This window comes from Tachypleus tridentatus, chromosome 12 (assembly GCF_004210375.1).
Source record: "Tachypleus tridentatus isolate NWPU-2018 chromosome 12, ASM421037v1, whole genome shotgun sequence".
In the NCBI taxonomy this organism is placed as follows: domain Eukaryota; kingdom Metazoa; phylum Arthropoda; class Merostomata; order Xiphosura; family Limulidae; genus Tachypleus; species Tachypleus tridentatus.
Genome location: NC_134836.1, coordinates 40558324 through 40576136, shown reverse-complemented (window position 1 = coordinate 40576136; position 17813 = coordinate 40558324). Strand labels below are relative to the sequence as shown.

At 29.3% G+C, this 17813-nt stretch overlaps 1 protein-coding gene across 2 annotated transcripts; it reads left to right on the top strand.

Annotated features, from left to right (window-relative positions):
• The first annotated feature begins 1139 nt into the window (after positions 1–1139).
• LOC143233093 (G1/S-specific cyclin-E-like) lies at positions 1140–17177 on the top strand. 2 transcript variants are annotated; one of them, XM_076468989.1, is made up of 11 exons: positions 1140–1238; positions 1849–1898; positions 2078–2162; positions 2300–2353; positions 6617–6985; positions 7351–7497; positions 9630–9725; positions 11461–11604; positions 12456–12567; positions 14281–14438; positions 15260–17177. In XM_076468989.1, exons 1-11 carry the CDS (start codon positions 1194–1196, stop codon positions 15386–15388), a joined length of 1389 nt encoding a protein of 462 aa, XP_076325104.1. In that variant the 5' UTR covers positions 1140–1193; the 3' UTR covers positions 15389–17177. The 2 variants fall into 2 exon arrangements, with proteins under 2 accessions (XP_076325104.1, XP_076325105.1); XM_076468990.1 differs by lacking the exon at positions 1140–1238 and adding an exon at positions 1578–1695.
• Positions 17178–17813: the final 636 nt, after the last annotated feature.

Below are 17813 nucleotides of genomic sequence, written 5' to 3'. Positions count from 1 at the left end.
CATAAATTGATTGTTTTTGGATTTGTAACGTGTAAATTGTAAAGCAAGTTTGCTTTGAAACAAAAAAAAAACATTTATTTGCGTTGAATACTATGATCAGCTGAAATGAGTTGTGAGTTGTATCAACTTAAACTAGACCACCTATAGTACACAACTTCATTTGATTAGAATAAATAATTAAGATGTTTAAAATGAATAATGTTATGAGCAAAACGTAATTTGGAGAAAATAATAAAATATTTTTCCAAACTAACTTCCTGAATATTAATTTATTATCATGGGGAGTGAATTTTGTTGAGCATGGTGTCCCGCCTCAAAAACTACGCCCATATCAATAAAAGCACGTGGGTATGTTTACATCGTGAACCGGTTTTCAAGCTTCCCGCAAAAATAAGAACCAATGAAAAGGCTACAAAGTTCATATGCTACTCTACGTCAGGAAATAAAAGTGCAATGCGCATGCGTTAGTATCAATGGCCGTCGTCAGCTGGGATATATTTTTATGGCGAAATTGTGTTACTTAGACATTGTATTGCTATGAAAGAATAATACAATTAGAAAATTAATTACAAAAAACTTATGTGTATATTGAAAATTTGCATGGAAAACTTTTTGGCCTGCTTATTCTCACGATAACAATATTAACGACTTCTAGTTAATTTAAAAACGATGAACTACGGAAGTTGTAGAACAAGAACATAGCATAACGTTTTACTCGACACGATAGACACATAAATGAACAAGGCGTTGGAAGTGTATACATACATATATATCTTTCTAAACAGAAATAAAGTTTTGGAACCTACTAGGTACTAATCACCGATTATATAATGTTTGATTAAATTATTCGAATAAGTATTCTTAGAAATTAACGAAATATGTGCTTACACTATTTGCTAGTTACAAGCTCTATCACGTGAATATAATCTAATAATTGAATGCAAAGTTTTCACTGTTATAAAATTTCAATACCAATATCATTACAAGGCTACTAGCTAGTTCACTGGAAATGTACATGATCAAAATCCATCCACTAATGTGTGTCTATGTAACTTAGACAAAATACTTAAAATTATGGTTAAATATTAGTGTAAATTTCTTACAAGTTGTGATACTTATACGACATCAGTGTAAGTAACTTCATCACAGCGACACATTACCCATCATGCTCGTGTAAATAACTTGGTGTCGCTATGTGTTTTGGCGCGATGCGGGTCAGTCAGCTGGAAAACGATAGGGTAAGAGGTTGTTTCATTTCAGTAGTGTCTGTTAAAAATATGGGTGTTGGCTTGCGCTTTGTTTAGACATTTGTTATTTTGTATTCGTTATCTTAGAAGGTCTTTAGTGATATATCGGAATAGCCCAAACCGTTTTAGCATGCAAATTATGTATTACTTTAGTATGAAATGTCCGACTTAAACTTCTAAGGTAGAAGCATACTGAACGCTGCTTTGCAATAGGTGAGAGAGAGGCCCTTTGGACTAGAGGTTGTTGCATACCCCATCTATCGTTTTCTTACTGGACAATGTGCATTCCATCGGAAGTTTGGCGCCTTTGTATAGCAAAAGGAAAAGTATTGTTTTTGTATGGTTAATTTATAACTCGTGAGACTTTGATTTCCAACGTGACTTGTATTTTAAGAGAAATAAAAAACTTAAACCAATGATAAGCAGTGACTACACTCATCGAAGACTGGTATGTCCCGCCAAAATTTACCGCCGAGAAATGTTAAGTTTTGTTATAGATGAGTGATAACTTACGTAATTTGTACTTGTTACTCATTTTAATTTCATGTTAGGCCTAATATTTTTCTTTTGGTAATTTCTTTTATTATCATTTTACATATAGGATTACATCTGCGATTTACTGATCCAAATTAATAGAATGTCAAAACGAAGGTAAGTTTCATGTCGTTTATTATTAACAAATTTTATTAAGTATGGTATGCTTTACTGGTGTACTAATTTAATAACAATATGTTATGCTAACAATAAGTTTTGCAGTATTGTGTAATTACTCTTAGGTTATAATGTGTGGAGTTATTTTAAAAGATTAGCTTATTGTTTCTTCGTTTCAGCGTGAGGAATTCCAGGGGAAAATTAGAGATTCGATTACAGCCAACCATTCTACGCCGAAAACGGAAAGCAGTGAAAGAGTTTGAGGTAAGCTAACTCGGAGGTCTCTTGAGTTTCGTTAACGACAAAATGTTAAGTTTTATTTATTTTTACTCCGCTACTTGGAGTTGTAACAGCAAAGTAACAAAGATTGTGACTTTAATACTCATTTCTTGTTTTATTAGGGCAGTGAGAGAGAGAATGAAGTGAGTAAAAGACGACAGGAATTCGAAAATCAGGTGAGACCTACGCTAGGGGGTAGTTCCCGCCAATTAAAACTAAAGGCGGCAATGTATACGTGTGAAATGATTATAATAAATAAAAGAAGGAATAGTTTGAAATATACTTTAAGTTAACATTTTTGTGTTTACCATATGTTTTATAGTCATGAAATAGTTTTTTAAAGCAAATTAATGAAATTTGGGAGCATAATTTTTTAAATTTAACAAATGCTCGTCAAACTTGAATATAGTAATGTAAAAGAAGTTGTAAAATAATTATAGGCTAAAATTTGTACATTTTCAAGAATAAGTACTAATGTTATTTGTTAATATGTGATAAATATTAGGATTGTAAGGTTAGTAATGCATATAAAAAGTAAGTGAAATAAATATGCTAAGTTTTGGTGAGGGGACTCAGTAAGTATTTCAGAAGACAGTTATCTCATGTTAAATTTTTTTATTCAAAGAATGCATTATAAATTTTATAGTAATTTACAAATGTGGGTGAAAAAATGTGTTAATTGTAGATGGACATAATGTGTTCTAGTAAGGATAGTGATATATGCATGTTACATATAAATGTTGTATAGTTTTTCACTGAGTAGTATTTTATTGAGTAAATAAGTTTATTTCTTTTATTATAAGAAAATATTTTTGAAATTTTTTCAAATGATACCAATCGTAATTTTAATGTGTTCGTCCAGGAGACTTTGAAACATTTGGAATGAAAAAAAGGTTTAGTTGAAGTTTATGGTTGCATAGCAGTACAGAGTAGTGAGTTAATTACTACAAATATAAACGTGAACAAAAAATTGAAGTACAATTTCATTTGATACTTGTGTATGGCTCTGTTGTTTTTATGTTGAGTTAAATAACTAAAATGATGTTTATTCTGTTAAAGTAATAGTGTTCTAGCTGAGTTTTTTTTGTGGTTATCCATGTATTAAAGATGCAGGTTCATTTTACAATTATGTAGAAAATGTCTTTTCAATTTGTTGGATTTTCAGACTAAATATTACAAGTTGTTTAACTTGGAAGAGTTTTCATGTTTTTATTCTCTCAAAATATCTTAGATAATATAATTTTTTCCACCTTGTTATTCCACATTCCAGTGTTTGTAATGTCCAATTTGTAACACTTGTTTTTCATGTAACATACTTGTATCATTTTTTTGGTCTCTCAAGGAGAGTTGTAAGGATAGTGGTCTGTAAAATGGGTATTTTACCTTCTCATTAAGTTGTTTAATTACATATATTTTGTTCATTTTATCTTGCAAATGTTAAATTGTAGGAAGTAGCAGAAAACTACTTTTAACCTTGTCTTTAGCTCGATAATCAATGATATAGCATTTCAAATGGCACCTATGTTCACTTGGTATTAATGAATGGTATCTTGCTGTTACTTCTGTGTGACTTTTATGACCAACTTGGTAAACAATGTGACTAAATATTATTAATTGCAGAGGAGTTTACATTTCATTGAATGATAATTTGTAGCATGTAACCAATTTACTCTTGATTTTTACCAAGTAAAATACAATTTAATCGACAGATACAGTGTGTACATAAAAATGTTTTTTCCCAGTGGTTATCTTTTACATTATGAAATAAAAGACTTAAATGTTTTTAAATTTGAAGAAAATCTAATTTTGACCTTTTATCATAAACAGTAGTTATCATGACAGAATAGCCAGTGCCATTTTTAACCATTCTAAATATTTATCATAGCTCATTATGATTAAGATACCAAAGATTGAAATTATTTAACTGTAGTGATCACATTAAAAAAAATTGCTGTAAAGTAGGACAAATGATGTGGAATATAAGAAATTATATGCATATATAAAAATAATAATATAGCAGTAGACAAGCTTACTTACATTAAATATGATAGTTGTTACAAAGCAAACAGTAGGAGTGAAAAATATTTAATTTTGATTGACACTTGGCATAATTTACTTCTTATGGACCCTTGTGGTATGTTTTCGTTCAGACTGATCTATTAATCCACTAATATAAAGCCTGGATTTTTATCTTGGCATGTAATTTACTTTCAGTTTTCAACTGTTTTATGATGTTTATGCTAGGAGGTAGCTGTATTTTATTTTCTTTAGTGAAATTTGTGTATCGGTTTTCGTTGTTGGTAATTGCATCCCGTTTATTCACAATTATTTCTCTATATAAATCATATATGAAATGATTGTGAAAATAAATGGGGTTTCTCTTACATTTTTGTGAATTTAAAAAGGTGTGATTTACTGCTCACCTCATTTTCTAATACAAAATTTCTACATTTTATGTGTAATATTAGTATTGAAAGTTTGTCAAGAGAATTCAGTTCTTCTCATCCTACATACCAGCTGACCTAGGCCATTCAACAAGGGTTATCATGTACACTTGTGTAACATACTTCATTGAAATTGAGTGGTCTTTTCTACTGGCAGATCAGATTTAGCATTTCTTATTTTGTAATGAGTGACCACCAGTCCCATGGGTAATACCTGCATCTTAAGAAGAACAGGATTGTTGATTTTTTTTGCATACATTTGCAGATTTTCTAAGTCTGGGACTTGAAGATTTAAAATATTGAATGACTTGATCTGAGAACCCTTCAGTAAATAAATCTACAAGATACAGTTGTTTTTGATATTTATTTCATAGTGTTTTAATTTTTGTCCAGTTTTTCTTTCCTTGAAACTTAGTCAAATAATTAACTTTCTCTTTGCATTAAATTTTTTTTTATCAACCTCTTATTCTGCAGCTCCTCTTCAGTTACTTTTAATTAAAAGGAAATCAGTACATGTGAGAATATGATGAAATGAGTTAGGAGTAATATTTGATTACTTACAGGTTTAGATAGGAATGTTATTTTGTTTAAAAATAACATGTCAAAAACTAAATGAATAAAAATTTTAAATTTCTAATCTATCTACATTAAATGTTTTTTAAATTAGAGAAAGTCTTCAATATCTAATAATATTGAAGTAAAATGTTTATTAAATTCTTAGAAGCATTTTACTGTAATAAGCTGTGAAGAGGATTATCATAAAACATTGAAGCATTTAGAAGGTTTGGAATTGTTAATGAATTAAAAAGAAATATATCTGGCATTTCTAAAGACACTGACAATTGGAGAAGTACTAATGTAGTTTCATTGGTTCCATATTCTACAAAAGAATGATCTTGCTTTTTAAAGTTATGTTAATTTGACTTCTGTTTTAGCAGCTTGTTGGAGTTTCCTGTCACAAATCATCCCCAAATTTACATTTTCTAAAACAGTTATGTATACAGTTTAGAAAAGTGTTTTCATTTTTCTTTTGATAGAATTTGTGGCATTTTTGGTGATGATGTCATTGATATCTAAAGTACTGAAGTTTAGTTAGAAAACTATATTTTTGACATTGGTTGGAAGAGGTAAGAAAAGTGGATAGGAAATGCCTTTTGGGTGTTTTTGAAACTCATTTGATGTTCCTTTTGCTTTCTTTCATATCTTTGTTTTACAATGCTTGCTTATTATGTTGTCAGTACTTTGGATAAGTATACTGTAAACATGGTTTTTGCTTAAGCTGATAGTAATGAGCTGCTGTGTAATGCTGTTATTTTAGATATTCTTTATTAAATGCAAATGAACCTAAATAGTTTTAGTGAACTAGTGAGAAGTTGTGTTAATATTGATAATGTAAAGGAGCTTAATTGTTTTGGAGAAAAGGAAATTGGTATAACCAGTGATAAAAAACCAGTGATTTTTGTATTAAGTTGTCATATGAGGAGACAGTTCTGGAATCAGATTACTCAAAAATAAATGATTAATGACTGTACTAAAATTGTGTCCTTGGAGATTAGTGAAACCTCTTAACTGGAATTCTCTCTATATTGAGATGCTAAAAAAAAGACTTCTAAAAACTTGAAGCTTTGATAAAGGTTTGACATATATTGTTACTGAAATGAAAAAGAAATAGAGGTAACTGGAATCATAGACAAACTACTAGTAGTACTAATTTTTAATAGTGGAAATACATTAATATTAGCTTTGCAAACTTGAAGCTAGAGTTATTTTTTCAGGAAGCCCATTTTTCATAGAGTAATACAAGTTGTGTGGAATGGTTTAACTGAGGACTTGACATTTTGAATTCCAACCTTTTATGGATAGGTAAATGATAAAAAAATAATTTAGATGAAGTTGGGTTACTATTAGAAGAAAGACTATCAACTTGAATGGCTTTTAGTGTCTTAAATGTTTTTATATTATTTTTAGTGAAATTACTTGTATAATATTTTTCAGGCTTGCTGGGATCCAGGTAGCCAAGAAAGTAACACTCAAAGTGAAAACTGCTATTCTGTTCCTTCTACAACTATGAGTGCTAGCACAAGCAGTAGTTCCAAACAAATGCCTGATGGTCAGAGAACCCCTTCTGACATGCTACCTTCTCTCACCTTTAGTCAATTTCGCGGACTGACATGCATACTCACCCCAGAAGCACACAATAAACGAGACTCTCCTTTACCCCATTTCTCCTGGGCAGACCCTCAAGAAGTCTGGGAACTAATGGTTCAGAAGGATTCAGTTTACCCTCGAGATCCCAAGCTGCTTTGTCGGCACCCTGGTCTCCAAGCTCGGATGAGGGCAATTTTATTAGATTGGTTAATAGAAGTGAGTTTTTGTATCTGCAAATGTGGAATTTTTATTATGGCCTTGTTTTTATAATTTTTCCAACAATATTGTTCAATTAGTTTTGAGTGGTAAAATAAATGTTGAAACAAATGAAAATTTATTTCTTTTTCTGTCAATGATTTTAAAAAATCATCTGAATTTTAATATTCTCTAATGCGCATTACATACTATTTTAATTTGCATTTCATGAGCTGTCTTTTTTTCATTCTCAGATGTGTTAAATTTTAATATTCATTGAATTTCTTTTGCAAACATATGTAGTGTTAATATTTTTTATTTGTAGAAAGATTTTAGAGTATATTAGATTAGTGAACTTTCATGAATCATTGTTTTTATTTTTTAAGGTTTGTGAGGTATACAGGCTCCATAGAGAATCATTTTATTTAGCACAAGATTTTATCGACCGTTACCTCGCCAATCAGCAAAATGTGCCAAAACAACAACTCCAGCTCTTAGGAATAACTGCTTTATTTGTTGCTGCCAAAATAGAAGTATGTTATGATAATTATTATTTATTAATTACAGTAACTTTTATACTTTTTTACCTGTGTTGTTGTTGTCTGCTAAATGTAATTTTGTGTTTTCAGTAGGATTTGTTAGGATTTACTACATAACTTAGACTTACTGAGAATAAAGAACTCCTGTAATTCACTTGTGATGTACATGTGATTAATTTAGCCACTCACTTGTGAGTTTCATGATTCATGAAAATAAACTGAGTTTTCACAAATTGAAACAGGCCCTTTATCATAAAATAATAAACTGCAATTATGTTTATCAAGTTGCAAAGTTTGCAGTTTAATAAAACAATTACAAATTTTTCTTCAGAGTTTAAATAAACTACTTTCCTTAGTGTTAAAAATTCCAGCTATGCCAGTTTTATCTACTGGCCAGGTGGTTCAAACACTGGACTTGTAATCTGAGGGTCACGGATTTGAATCCCCACTGCACCAAACATGTTCACCCTTTCAGCCATGGGGGCATTATAATGTGCCAGTCAATTTCTATTTGTTGGTGAAAGAATAGCCCAAGAGTTGGTGGTGGATGGTGATGACTAGCTGCCTTCTCTCTAGTCTTACACTGTGAAATTAGAGACAGCTAGCTTAGATAGCCCTCTTGTTGCTTTGCATGAAATTCAAAACAAATCAAAACTTATCTACTAAAATTCTTTATGTCCAAATAAATAACCAAGTCTTATTCTATTTTCAACTCATAAGAAGAAAAATTGTTTTTGTTATAAAACTTCTAACATTTGATAGAACATAGAGATTTATCGTGATATGTTATTTTCAGAGTAATAGTATTTCCTAAGTAAAATTTATTAGGATATTACGAAACAGTTTCTGTCAGGCTCATCCATATAATAGGAAAGTATGTGTCTTACGTTTCCTACTGATTGGAAAGTTAAAGTTTTACTAGTGTCCAAATAACAGTAGATCATTTTTTGTATGAGATGACAATTTATATTTTGTGAATTGAAGTTGCAATTAATAAATATTGTGATAGTAATAACAAAAAATAGTATTAAATTTTGATAAGCAGTGAATTTTAAATTAATCAGTGGAGGACTTCATAGTTTAAAATGTTGAACAGTTGATCATTTTAATAGCTCAGATCACGATTTGTACTTTTCTCCAATGTTTTGCTATTAGGTTTGATATGTGACTGGGAATATCAATTTAATCTTTTCATAGCTGGAGTGAAATATATCTTTATTCATTTGTATTTAGGAATTTTTTTCTAAGTATCTCTTTGTGCAGGTAGCTAACAACATCTTTGTAAACTGGATGTAGGAAGGTCATAAACTTGCACTAATCTTCTACCTTAGACAAAACTTCCATAGGTTTACTTTCTTAACCCTATATCTGTGTTGTATTCTTCTGGGATAGTCTTAGTAATTTCTAGGGGTGATAGACTTGTACAAATTGTATTAAATGGGTAGCTCATCTCTAAAATATTAATTTAGAATAATTGTTGACATAGGTAATCTGGGGATGTAGGATATCACACTAGGGCTCTGGCTTAATTTATATTGGGTAGCTATGTAATTAGAGGCATTATTCTGTAGTTGGTAGTTTTGTGTGGTTGGAATAGTTTTGTCTCTGTCCTATGAGAACATTTTGCTCTGTTCCAGTAATGGGTAGGAAAAGACTTGCACTTTTATGTGAATAGATATTTATTTTTATTTTCTTGTTTTTCTTTCATTTTCTTTCTTCATGTTAAAAATTATTCTCTGCACAGTTTCTGGATTTTGCATTTTGTAGATGCTTTGTATTTGTATTGCATATCAGTGTACCCGAGTACTACAGAAGCATTCTGTGAAATATTGACTTGTTTGATGAGAGTAAACTGTTTTAACTGGATCAATACTAAAATTTCAATGTTATGATAAGATTGTCTAAAATATATGTATAGTTAAATTAATAGTAAATAAATTATAAATGACAGTATAAAGATTTATACCTACAAAGTATGATTGGTGTATTTCAAGGATCCTGTGAGGTTGTCTTGTTAAACTGGGAAGTGAAAACTTGTTTTAAGTCTTACTTCTATGCAAAAACTCTTAAGCACTTGTTTGTTTTTCAGCTTAATAATCTACTTAATAAGTTTGATTTCTTTACAGGAAATTTACCCACCTAAGTTGTCAGAATTTGCTTATGTCACAGATGGAGCATGTACAGAAACAGAAATTCTAGAAAAAGAACTAGTCTTACTCAAAGTAATTACCTGATTTCTTAGTATCAGTATTAGTTTTTATAAAATCTACTTAAGTGCATAACTTACATAATGTTCCAGTGGCTTACGTTAGTTCAACAAAACATTTATTTTGTATTATGTCACTTTATTTGTGTTTAGAAGTTATGAACTTGACAATAGGTAATTAGTTCATAATGTCTTTCTTCAAAGATTAATTTCTCTAAAACAAACCAATATAACTTGTTTCTTGATAACTTGATATCTATTGAAAATTCAATGTTGAAAAGTGAATAACAGATGACAATAGATATCTGACAGATATTACCGTGCTGAAAAAAAACAATTTTAACAGCCAAGACTAATTTCTTCAGATATTTATGAGGATAATAAAGTATTTAATAAATTAATGTAATGAATTAGCTCTTATAAAGTGATAATTGAATCACAACATTAATGAGGGCATAAATTACAACAGTTGATGTGAAGAAGCATTTGGAGAAGAATGATCATTTTTTAAAATTAATTTGATGTTATGATGTGTGTTGATGAAAAAACTTCATATTTTCAGGAATCTGATTTTAAACCCATAATATATTTCTCATTAGTGAATTGGGGTAATGATTTAATGTGGGACATTTAAAAAAAAATTTAATTCAAGACAGGCACTTCCCAAAAAAAAAAAAAAAAAAGGTTAGATGAAACCTTATTTTCACAAAAGACAAAACTAAATAAAAATGTAAATAGTTTAATTTGAGTGAAAGATCTACAGAACTATGTGAAAGCTATGGATTTACTTTAAAAAAGAAGAAATTAGTCAATCAAAATGACTTAAGTAAAGTATTGTTGAGATAAAAAGTAACAGTAAGAATCTTGTAAAGTATGTTAGCAAAAACGTTAAAACTGGATCAAAATCCTAAATGGACACTGATAACAATTTTTTGTTAAAGACTTAAATGGTTGAGCGATCAAATGTTTTTCTCTTTATATTTTTACAAGTGAGAATGGGATGTTCATCGTCACAATATTCAAGACCCTAGTTATTTTATGGGGAATATTGAAATTAACCTGAATTGTGTAGATATTAATTCCTTGCTTGTAAGTTGAAAAGAGTTGAAAAATTAGTGTTGGGGAAAACACCAGGGTCAGAAAAAGATTTTCCCAAGGTTTAAAACGTGCATTTTTCTTGATAATTTGAGAACTGAGGGGGATAAAAGTTATGTTAAAAATTATTGTTAGGTTAGTCTTACTTCAACAGTTAATAAAAAGTTCTAGAGAGTTGGATAAAAGTTTTATTTGCTATTTTTGTGTATGGCTCTTGCTCTGTTTTTACATGAACCTTCATAAAATCAATGGTTAGAGGGTAACATGAAAAGTTGAAAATCCTCACATAAAATGCATAATACTTTGTTGAATATTACACTGTATATGGTTAACTCATGTACATTTTAACCTTACTTATGCACCTAGGTAGTTGTTTTTTTTACAGGAAGAAGTTTTTTTTTTAAATATAAATTTCCACTGGCAAGACTGGAGTGGAATGCCTTACAAAAATTTAAATGAAAAGATTATTAAAATTTTTACTTTGTGAATGTGGATGCACAAGTGCAGCTTTGAAAGACCATATAATTGTTTGTGTTACACGAGACAACTATAGTAACTATAGATAGTAGAAACAAAATATATATGTTATCTGCTTGTTGTTTTCAATGGATTTTACTGTTAAAATAATATAATTTGCTCTTATTTTCTACCCTAAGACACTGAATTGGGATCTGACACCGATGACTATTAACAGTTGGTTAAATATATACCTTCAACTTGCTGATGACCCTTCAAGTACACGTGGAGATGATTTTTTAGTTCCAGACTATTCAGGGCACATTTTTGTACAGGTTGCACAGGTGAGAAATTGTGTAATCCCAGCTTTTCTAAAACTATTAAGTAATTTAATAGTAACATTATTTTTATTTAAAGTAATATAGAAACAGATTTTTTTTAATGAAATTAATTTGACCTGGCTGTTATCCTGAATTTATTTAAGGATATTGAATAAATACAAAAACTACACTGCATAAAATAATTACATGAATCTTTTATTTTTATGAATGTGGCAACTGAAGTGTAGTTGAAGAATTTATCTTTCATTTTCAAAATTTCAAAAATTTTGTTAATATTAAAGAATTTCACATAAAGTCTCATAATAAAAAAAAAACTATTAAAAGGAACATGATTTATAGTAAAATCAATTGAATTACAATAATGTTTTACAAATTGTGTTTAAATGTCTTATCAATTGTGAATGGCAACATGGCAGTCTGTAGAATTATGCAAGTAACATTGGCCTGTTCAGATTACTTACTTTCATTTTGATTCTAATTAGGATAGCAGTCAAACAACACATCCAAGAAAAAATTGATGGAAAATACAGGATACTTTAATAAAAACTGTTTTGATAACCTAAAAGGTTGTGTATGTTTCACATTCCACTTTCTTCTTTGTATCAAATTCATGTATTTGTTTTTACAGTTATGTTAAGAATAAAGTTTTTTCATTTATTAAATATGATCACTTTCAGGTAACTTTTTCCCATATTGGATGGTCCTAGAGAACTATTTTATATAATGACTAACTAATTATATACTATGCAAACATATAAGATTTATAGATAAGTTTGCATTGATCAGTTTGAGCAAACAAATTGTTACAATCACAACTGAACCTGAAAAATGTGTGTTTTTTTTTTTCATTTCAGTTGATGGATTTGTGTATCTTAGACGTGGGATGCCTTCAATTTCCTTATAGTGTTGTAGCAGCATCTGCTTTATGTCATGTGACATCTGAAAATCTTGCAACATCTGTGTCAGGTGAGTATAAAATTGATACAAAATAACAGAACCTGTTATTTTAAAATTTAGTATAAGCTATTATCATGAATGAATACAAGACTTAACAAGTACCAAACATACCATCTTTAATATTTTCTTTATCAATATGCCTTAAATGACAAGGGCTTCAAGTATCCTTTACTGTGCATGGGCTAAAGTTTTAATGTCTTACGTTCAAGGTTTTATTAGTTTAGTCTAACATAAAATATTAACTGTTAATCTATTTTAATAGTATACAACTTCAAAGTTCTTAATTCTACAAGGCAATTATTAAAAAAGAAACTTGAATTTCTCCTAATCTGATGCATTTTTTGTAGGCATTTTCTCTGGTTTATCCACCATTCTTTCAAAAAGTATAAAAATTTAATATAAATTACTTGCTATAAAATTATTTCCCAGACAAAACATAACTTTTATAGCTTTCAATTTTTTTAGTTACAGAGCTGTTGAATAGAAAATCAGACCCCTCCTGTTGTTATTTTTCAGGATTTGTTAGTAGTTTTCTCTTACGTTTAATTCTGTATTACCTATAACCAAAAGAAACTCAGGGTTTTTGGCTGTGAAATTGCGTACTGTATTATGTTGTGTTTTGAATAGATAAGTGTCAGTTTCACTTAACTTTGGTTGTCACGAAAATCACAACTGTTAGCTTGGATGAATTTGCAGTGGTTGTTGTCACATAGTTCGAAGGCAAGAAAAATTGTGATTGTTAGAAAAAGTTGTTTGCTTCTTGCATTATTGTTCTTTTGTGCAATATTTAAATTAAAAAATTTGTTCATTACTACTATTAGTGTATAAAAACTGGCTTAAGTTTCACTGATGATTCACAGCAAGAAAAAAGTTTGGATAAGGACTTTATTTCTTATTTTTTTATATATTGTCTTTATCTGTTATAAAAATAACTAAAATGTAACTGTAGTGACCTTTTTAGGGTAGTTACGATTACTATAGGTAAAATAAATAATATAATAATGTTCTCTTAAGTATGCACACCAGCAGCTTGTATTAACTTGTGGATAATGTAATTTGATAGTAACATGAGCTGCATGTGCCCCTAGTGATTTATAATGGTTCAAACAGTAGTGTCACACTGATGAGAGGGTAATAAAACAGTAAAAGTTAATTGTCATTAGATGTATACTGTTACAAGTGTAAAGCTACTTTGAATAAATAAATTTAATCTTATGCTACAATTTGAAGTCATTCTAGAAAGGAAAAAAAGTAATATATATACAAAATATATATAATAAATATATTTATTATAATAGATATAGAAGTTTCACTTTATACTATTTTGAAATAACAGAACTGTACTTCAGTATTTTAGGATTATGGTATTGAATTGCTATGATTTTTTTATAAGCAGTTGGATACTTGTAATTGAGAATGTTTTTATATGCTATTCATTAACTTTCCAGATAGTATGATTTTTTTCTAAATTTGTGTAAATTATTTACTGCTTTGGCACTGAATCAAAATAAGTGTTGTTGTTTTTTTGTACTTAGCTCCTTAAATTAGTCAAACTAATCATTTGCTCACAGTGATCACTTTTTTTGCCCTTCCTATAGAATTGAAAACAGTGGGTTGATGTTGTGAATTTGAATGAAAATTGCTAGAGCAATGCCTTTGGATTTTTTTTTGGACACATTCTGTCCACATTGGATTGTTTTAAATATTTGTGTGTCATTCTAGGACTAAAGAAAAATGAATTAGCACCCTGTGTACAGTGGATGGTTCCCTTTGCTAAAGCAGTAAAAGAAAATGGTGAAGCCCAACTGAAGTTTTTTCATCAGGTTACACTGGACGACATGCATAACATACAAACTCATAGTGTTAATCTTCAGCTACTGGTATGGTTTAAGGATGTTGTTTTTCCATAAACTTTGCAGTGTTTCACAAGTTTAACTTAATAATGAAGAATAATGGAGCAAAATAACTTTCTTTACTGCATTTTAATTGTGGAAAAAAATTAATCAGATATTGAATGTATTAAACATAATAAGTCAATCTTACAGTGGATGTTACAGCTGTTTAATATCATGCACATTTAGAGATATCCTAGTGGATGTAGTTGAAATATTAAATTATGGATTTGTACAAAGTAATAACTTAAAAATTCATGAGCATTTGTGTGAGAGAGAAAGAGGGAAGTACATTATATAAAATAAAAATCATCTAATTGTAGACTTCCTATATTGTTCACTGTTGGTGAGGTCCACATATTGCATGTAACTGAAATTTTATTTTTGCCTGTTGTAACACTCAGTGTAAAGAAGGAATCAAAAATAATTTTGAGTGAAATCACTTATGTTCTATGTAAAGCATAAAGAAAACCTCCAATAGTAATTAGTGGGACAAACTTGTTCCTTTTCTTCTTTCATAACTTGTGTCATAAGGGACCCTGTAATTCACAAATTATGAACTACCAAGAACTTGATGCATGAACAGTTTAAGTAAATGTGTATAGATAGCAATGTCCTTTGGTTGTTCTGGGATGAACTGATGCTTTACATATTAAATAATTTTAATTTCCATATAGATTTCAGTGAAACTTGTGGAATAATTTGCTGAAGTTCAAACATTGCAGATACAATAAAAATGTTTGTATTAAATATTTTTTGTCACTTAATATATACTAAAAGACATTTTTGTTCTTGGTGTGATTTACTAGGAGAAAGCCCAGGCTCTTCAAGTTGAAGCAATGATGTCTGTACAAGCCAGCCCACAATCAGAATATGGAGCTTTAACACCACCTCAAAGTAGTGAAAAGGAATCTTCAGATTTTAGTTCACCATTATGATTTGTAAAAATATCCTAATTGTGAAAAAAGCAAAAATTAAACATGTTGAGGTTACATTTATGCATATTGTGAAAAATTATCTTTGTGTTAATCATAGTCAAAATATGACTGAATAAATGCAGAGTAACAAAAGTGTGGTTAAAAGAAAAAGGTGTCTGCAATAGAGATAAGTTTCATACGTTGGCTTTCATTGTAGCCACGAGGGAATTTAAATGTTCTTAAGAAGTTAAGGAACACAGTGGTATTAGCAATGTTGGAATCAAACATATCTAGTGTTTATATCACTGAATGTCTTGGGTTTATTATATGACTTTTAATGTTCTTTATAATTTGAAAATACTTGTGTTCTCTTTTAAATGGAATTTTTTAACATTGTTTGTGAATCTTGTTGATGTACAGTGATACTGCCATGTATTTATTTAATGTCAGGGATAACTTGAGTGTGCGAGTGAAAATTTCATAGGTTCAGAAAATAGTGAGTATGAAGTGAGGGTGAGAAACAAATGAATTAAGTTAGAATCTTTTATATGGGCAATGTATAATGTAGAAAATTATACCCATGTTATCCATATTTTGAGGTGATTGAATTTATGAATCCTTATTGATGTTTCACATATTTTTTTCAATTATAGTATGAATTTAAACCTAGCCAAATGATTTTTTCACTTTATAATCTAAGAAATGAAATATTGATTCTGTTGGCTCAGTTTTTGGTGTTTTGAATTTTTTTAATATTAATATTATTTAAGACTAGTTAGTATACTTATTTTGTACATTACAATTTGATTTAATTCAAAACATATATGTGGGTTAAAATGGTGGGTGGGAAAATATTTAAAATTAAAATATATTTTTCTAATTTTTAAAAATGCAATGCCTTTGAAATGTTGATAGTGTTTTAAAAATGCACATTTTCTTAAGTGCATTATGATTTCAGTCTTCAGAAGTTAAATAGGACTTTTCTAATGATTTTGTGCAAAAAATATTTTGAATTTTCATGAAAATGTGGATTAGTTGCTTTGTAGTAAATATTTAAAATAAAACTTAGTCAAGTTAGTTTTTGTCACAAAATGTTAGTAGCAAATAATTTTTACAGCCATATTCAAGCTACATAGATGTTTATTTCATTTCAGTGACTCTCTGCTGTTTGTTTTTTTAAAATTCCTCTGTTTATTGCATTAATAAATAAAAACTAATATATAATAGTTTAATGCAAACTTCATATTTATAGCTAGTATTAATTTTTTTTTCAATTTACCAGTAGTTTTATCTGCAACTGTTTAAGTACGAAGTAAAATTAATGTGGATTTAGTTTTCTAGTCTTCTCTTTGCCAAAAAGACTAAACGTGTTTTGGGTAGGAAAATTGCAGTACAAACTGCAAGAACATCATGCTAAATAATGAAGTCAGAATTTTGTACTGGTACAGATTACTTTTTTTATAATAAATGGTCATGCGTGAAAGTTAAATTTCTTTAGGGTTTGGTGTGCATGTGTGCTGACATACAAATACTTTTAAAAACAAATGTGTTAATGTAGTCAAAGTTATATATGGATAATCATTGTATTTAATCCATTTCAGTGTGGTGAAATTTAGCACACATTTTTAAGCATGTATGTGCAAAAAGTAGGTTACAAGTTTGACATAATAATGTTTTTATTACAGCATTGGATGTTTTGTATATTAAAATATAACTAATTTTTGTATGAAGAATCTTAAATGTACTTGTGTACAGTTTTAACATGGTCTTTGGAAAAAATGTATGTAATAAACATGAGAATTTCTACATATTAAGTTTCATTTTAGTTATTCTGAAATAGATATTTTAGTAAATACTGAATACTAGCAATTAATAGAAGACAACTGAAAATAATTTTTATAATAGAGGGAAGGAATCTTCCAATTTTACAACAGCTTTAATGTGTTTCCATTTCAGTCAATAATTGTAAAAAAATAAGTCAAAATTACTTTACATATTTGAGAATTTAAACAAGTTTAAATTTCTTTTTAAATTGCAATAAGTTGGCTCCAAAATGCAACTGTTCATTCTATATGCGAAAACGGCTCGTTTGGGCTGAGAAAACACTTTGCATAGAAGAGCGAACAACGTTTCGACCTTCTTCGGTCATCGTCAGGTTCACAAAGAAAAGTAAAGTGTTTTCTCAGCCCAAAGAGCCGTTTTTGCATATAAATTTCTCAACAAGTGGGTTTCTCGTCATCACGAACTGTTCATTCTGAAAATATTAATGTAAACATGCACACACTCTCAATACCTTCAGTAAACCAGATGTCTAGGAAGAGAATGGAGTTACTCTTTAATTTGAAATGTTGGTGCAGAAAATTTTAACACCTCCATTTTATGTATTCTTTAAGAAAAATAGTTAAAAAAATGAAAAGGTAGATATAAGTATTTGCAATGTGAGTAC

Excerpts from the sequence above, each read along its gene's own strand:
- LOC143233093 (XM_076468989.1), top strand. The coding sequence starts at position 1,194 with ATGTGTTTTGGCGCGATGCGGGTCAGTCAGCTGGAAAACGATAGG. Across the intron at positions 1,899-2,077 it reads AATAGAATGTCAAAACGAAG|CGTGAGGAATTCCAGGGGAA; the intron begins GTAAGTTTCATG and ends TCTTCGTTTCAG. Across the intron at positions 7,498-9,629 it reads TTGTTGCTGCCAAAATAGAA|GAAATTTACCCACCTAAGTT; the intron begins GTATGTTATGAT and ends ATTTCTTTACAG.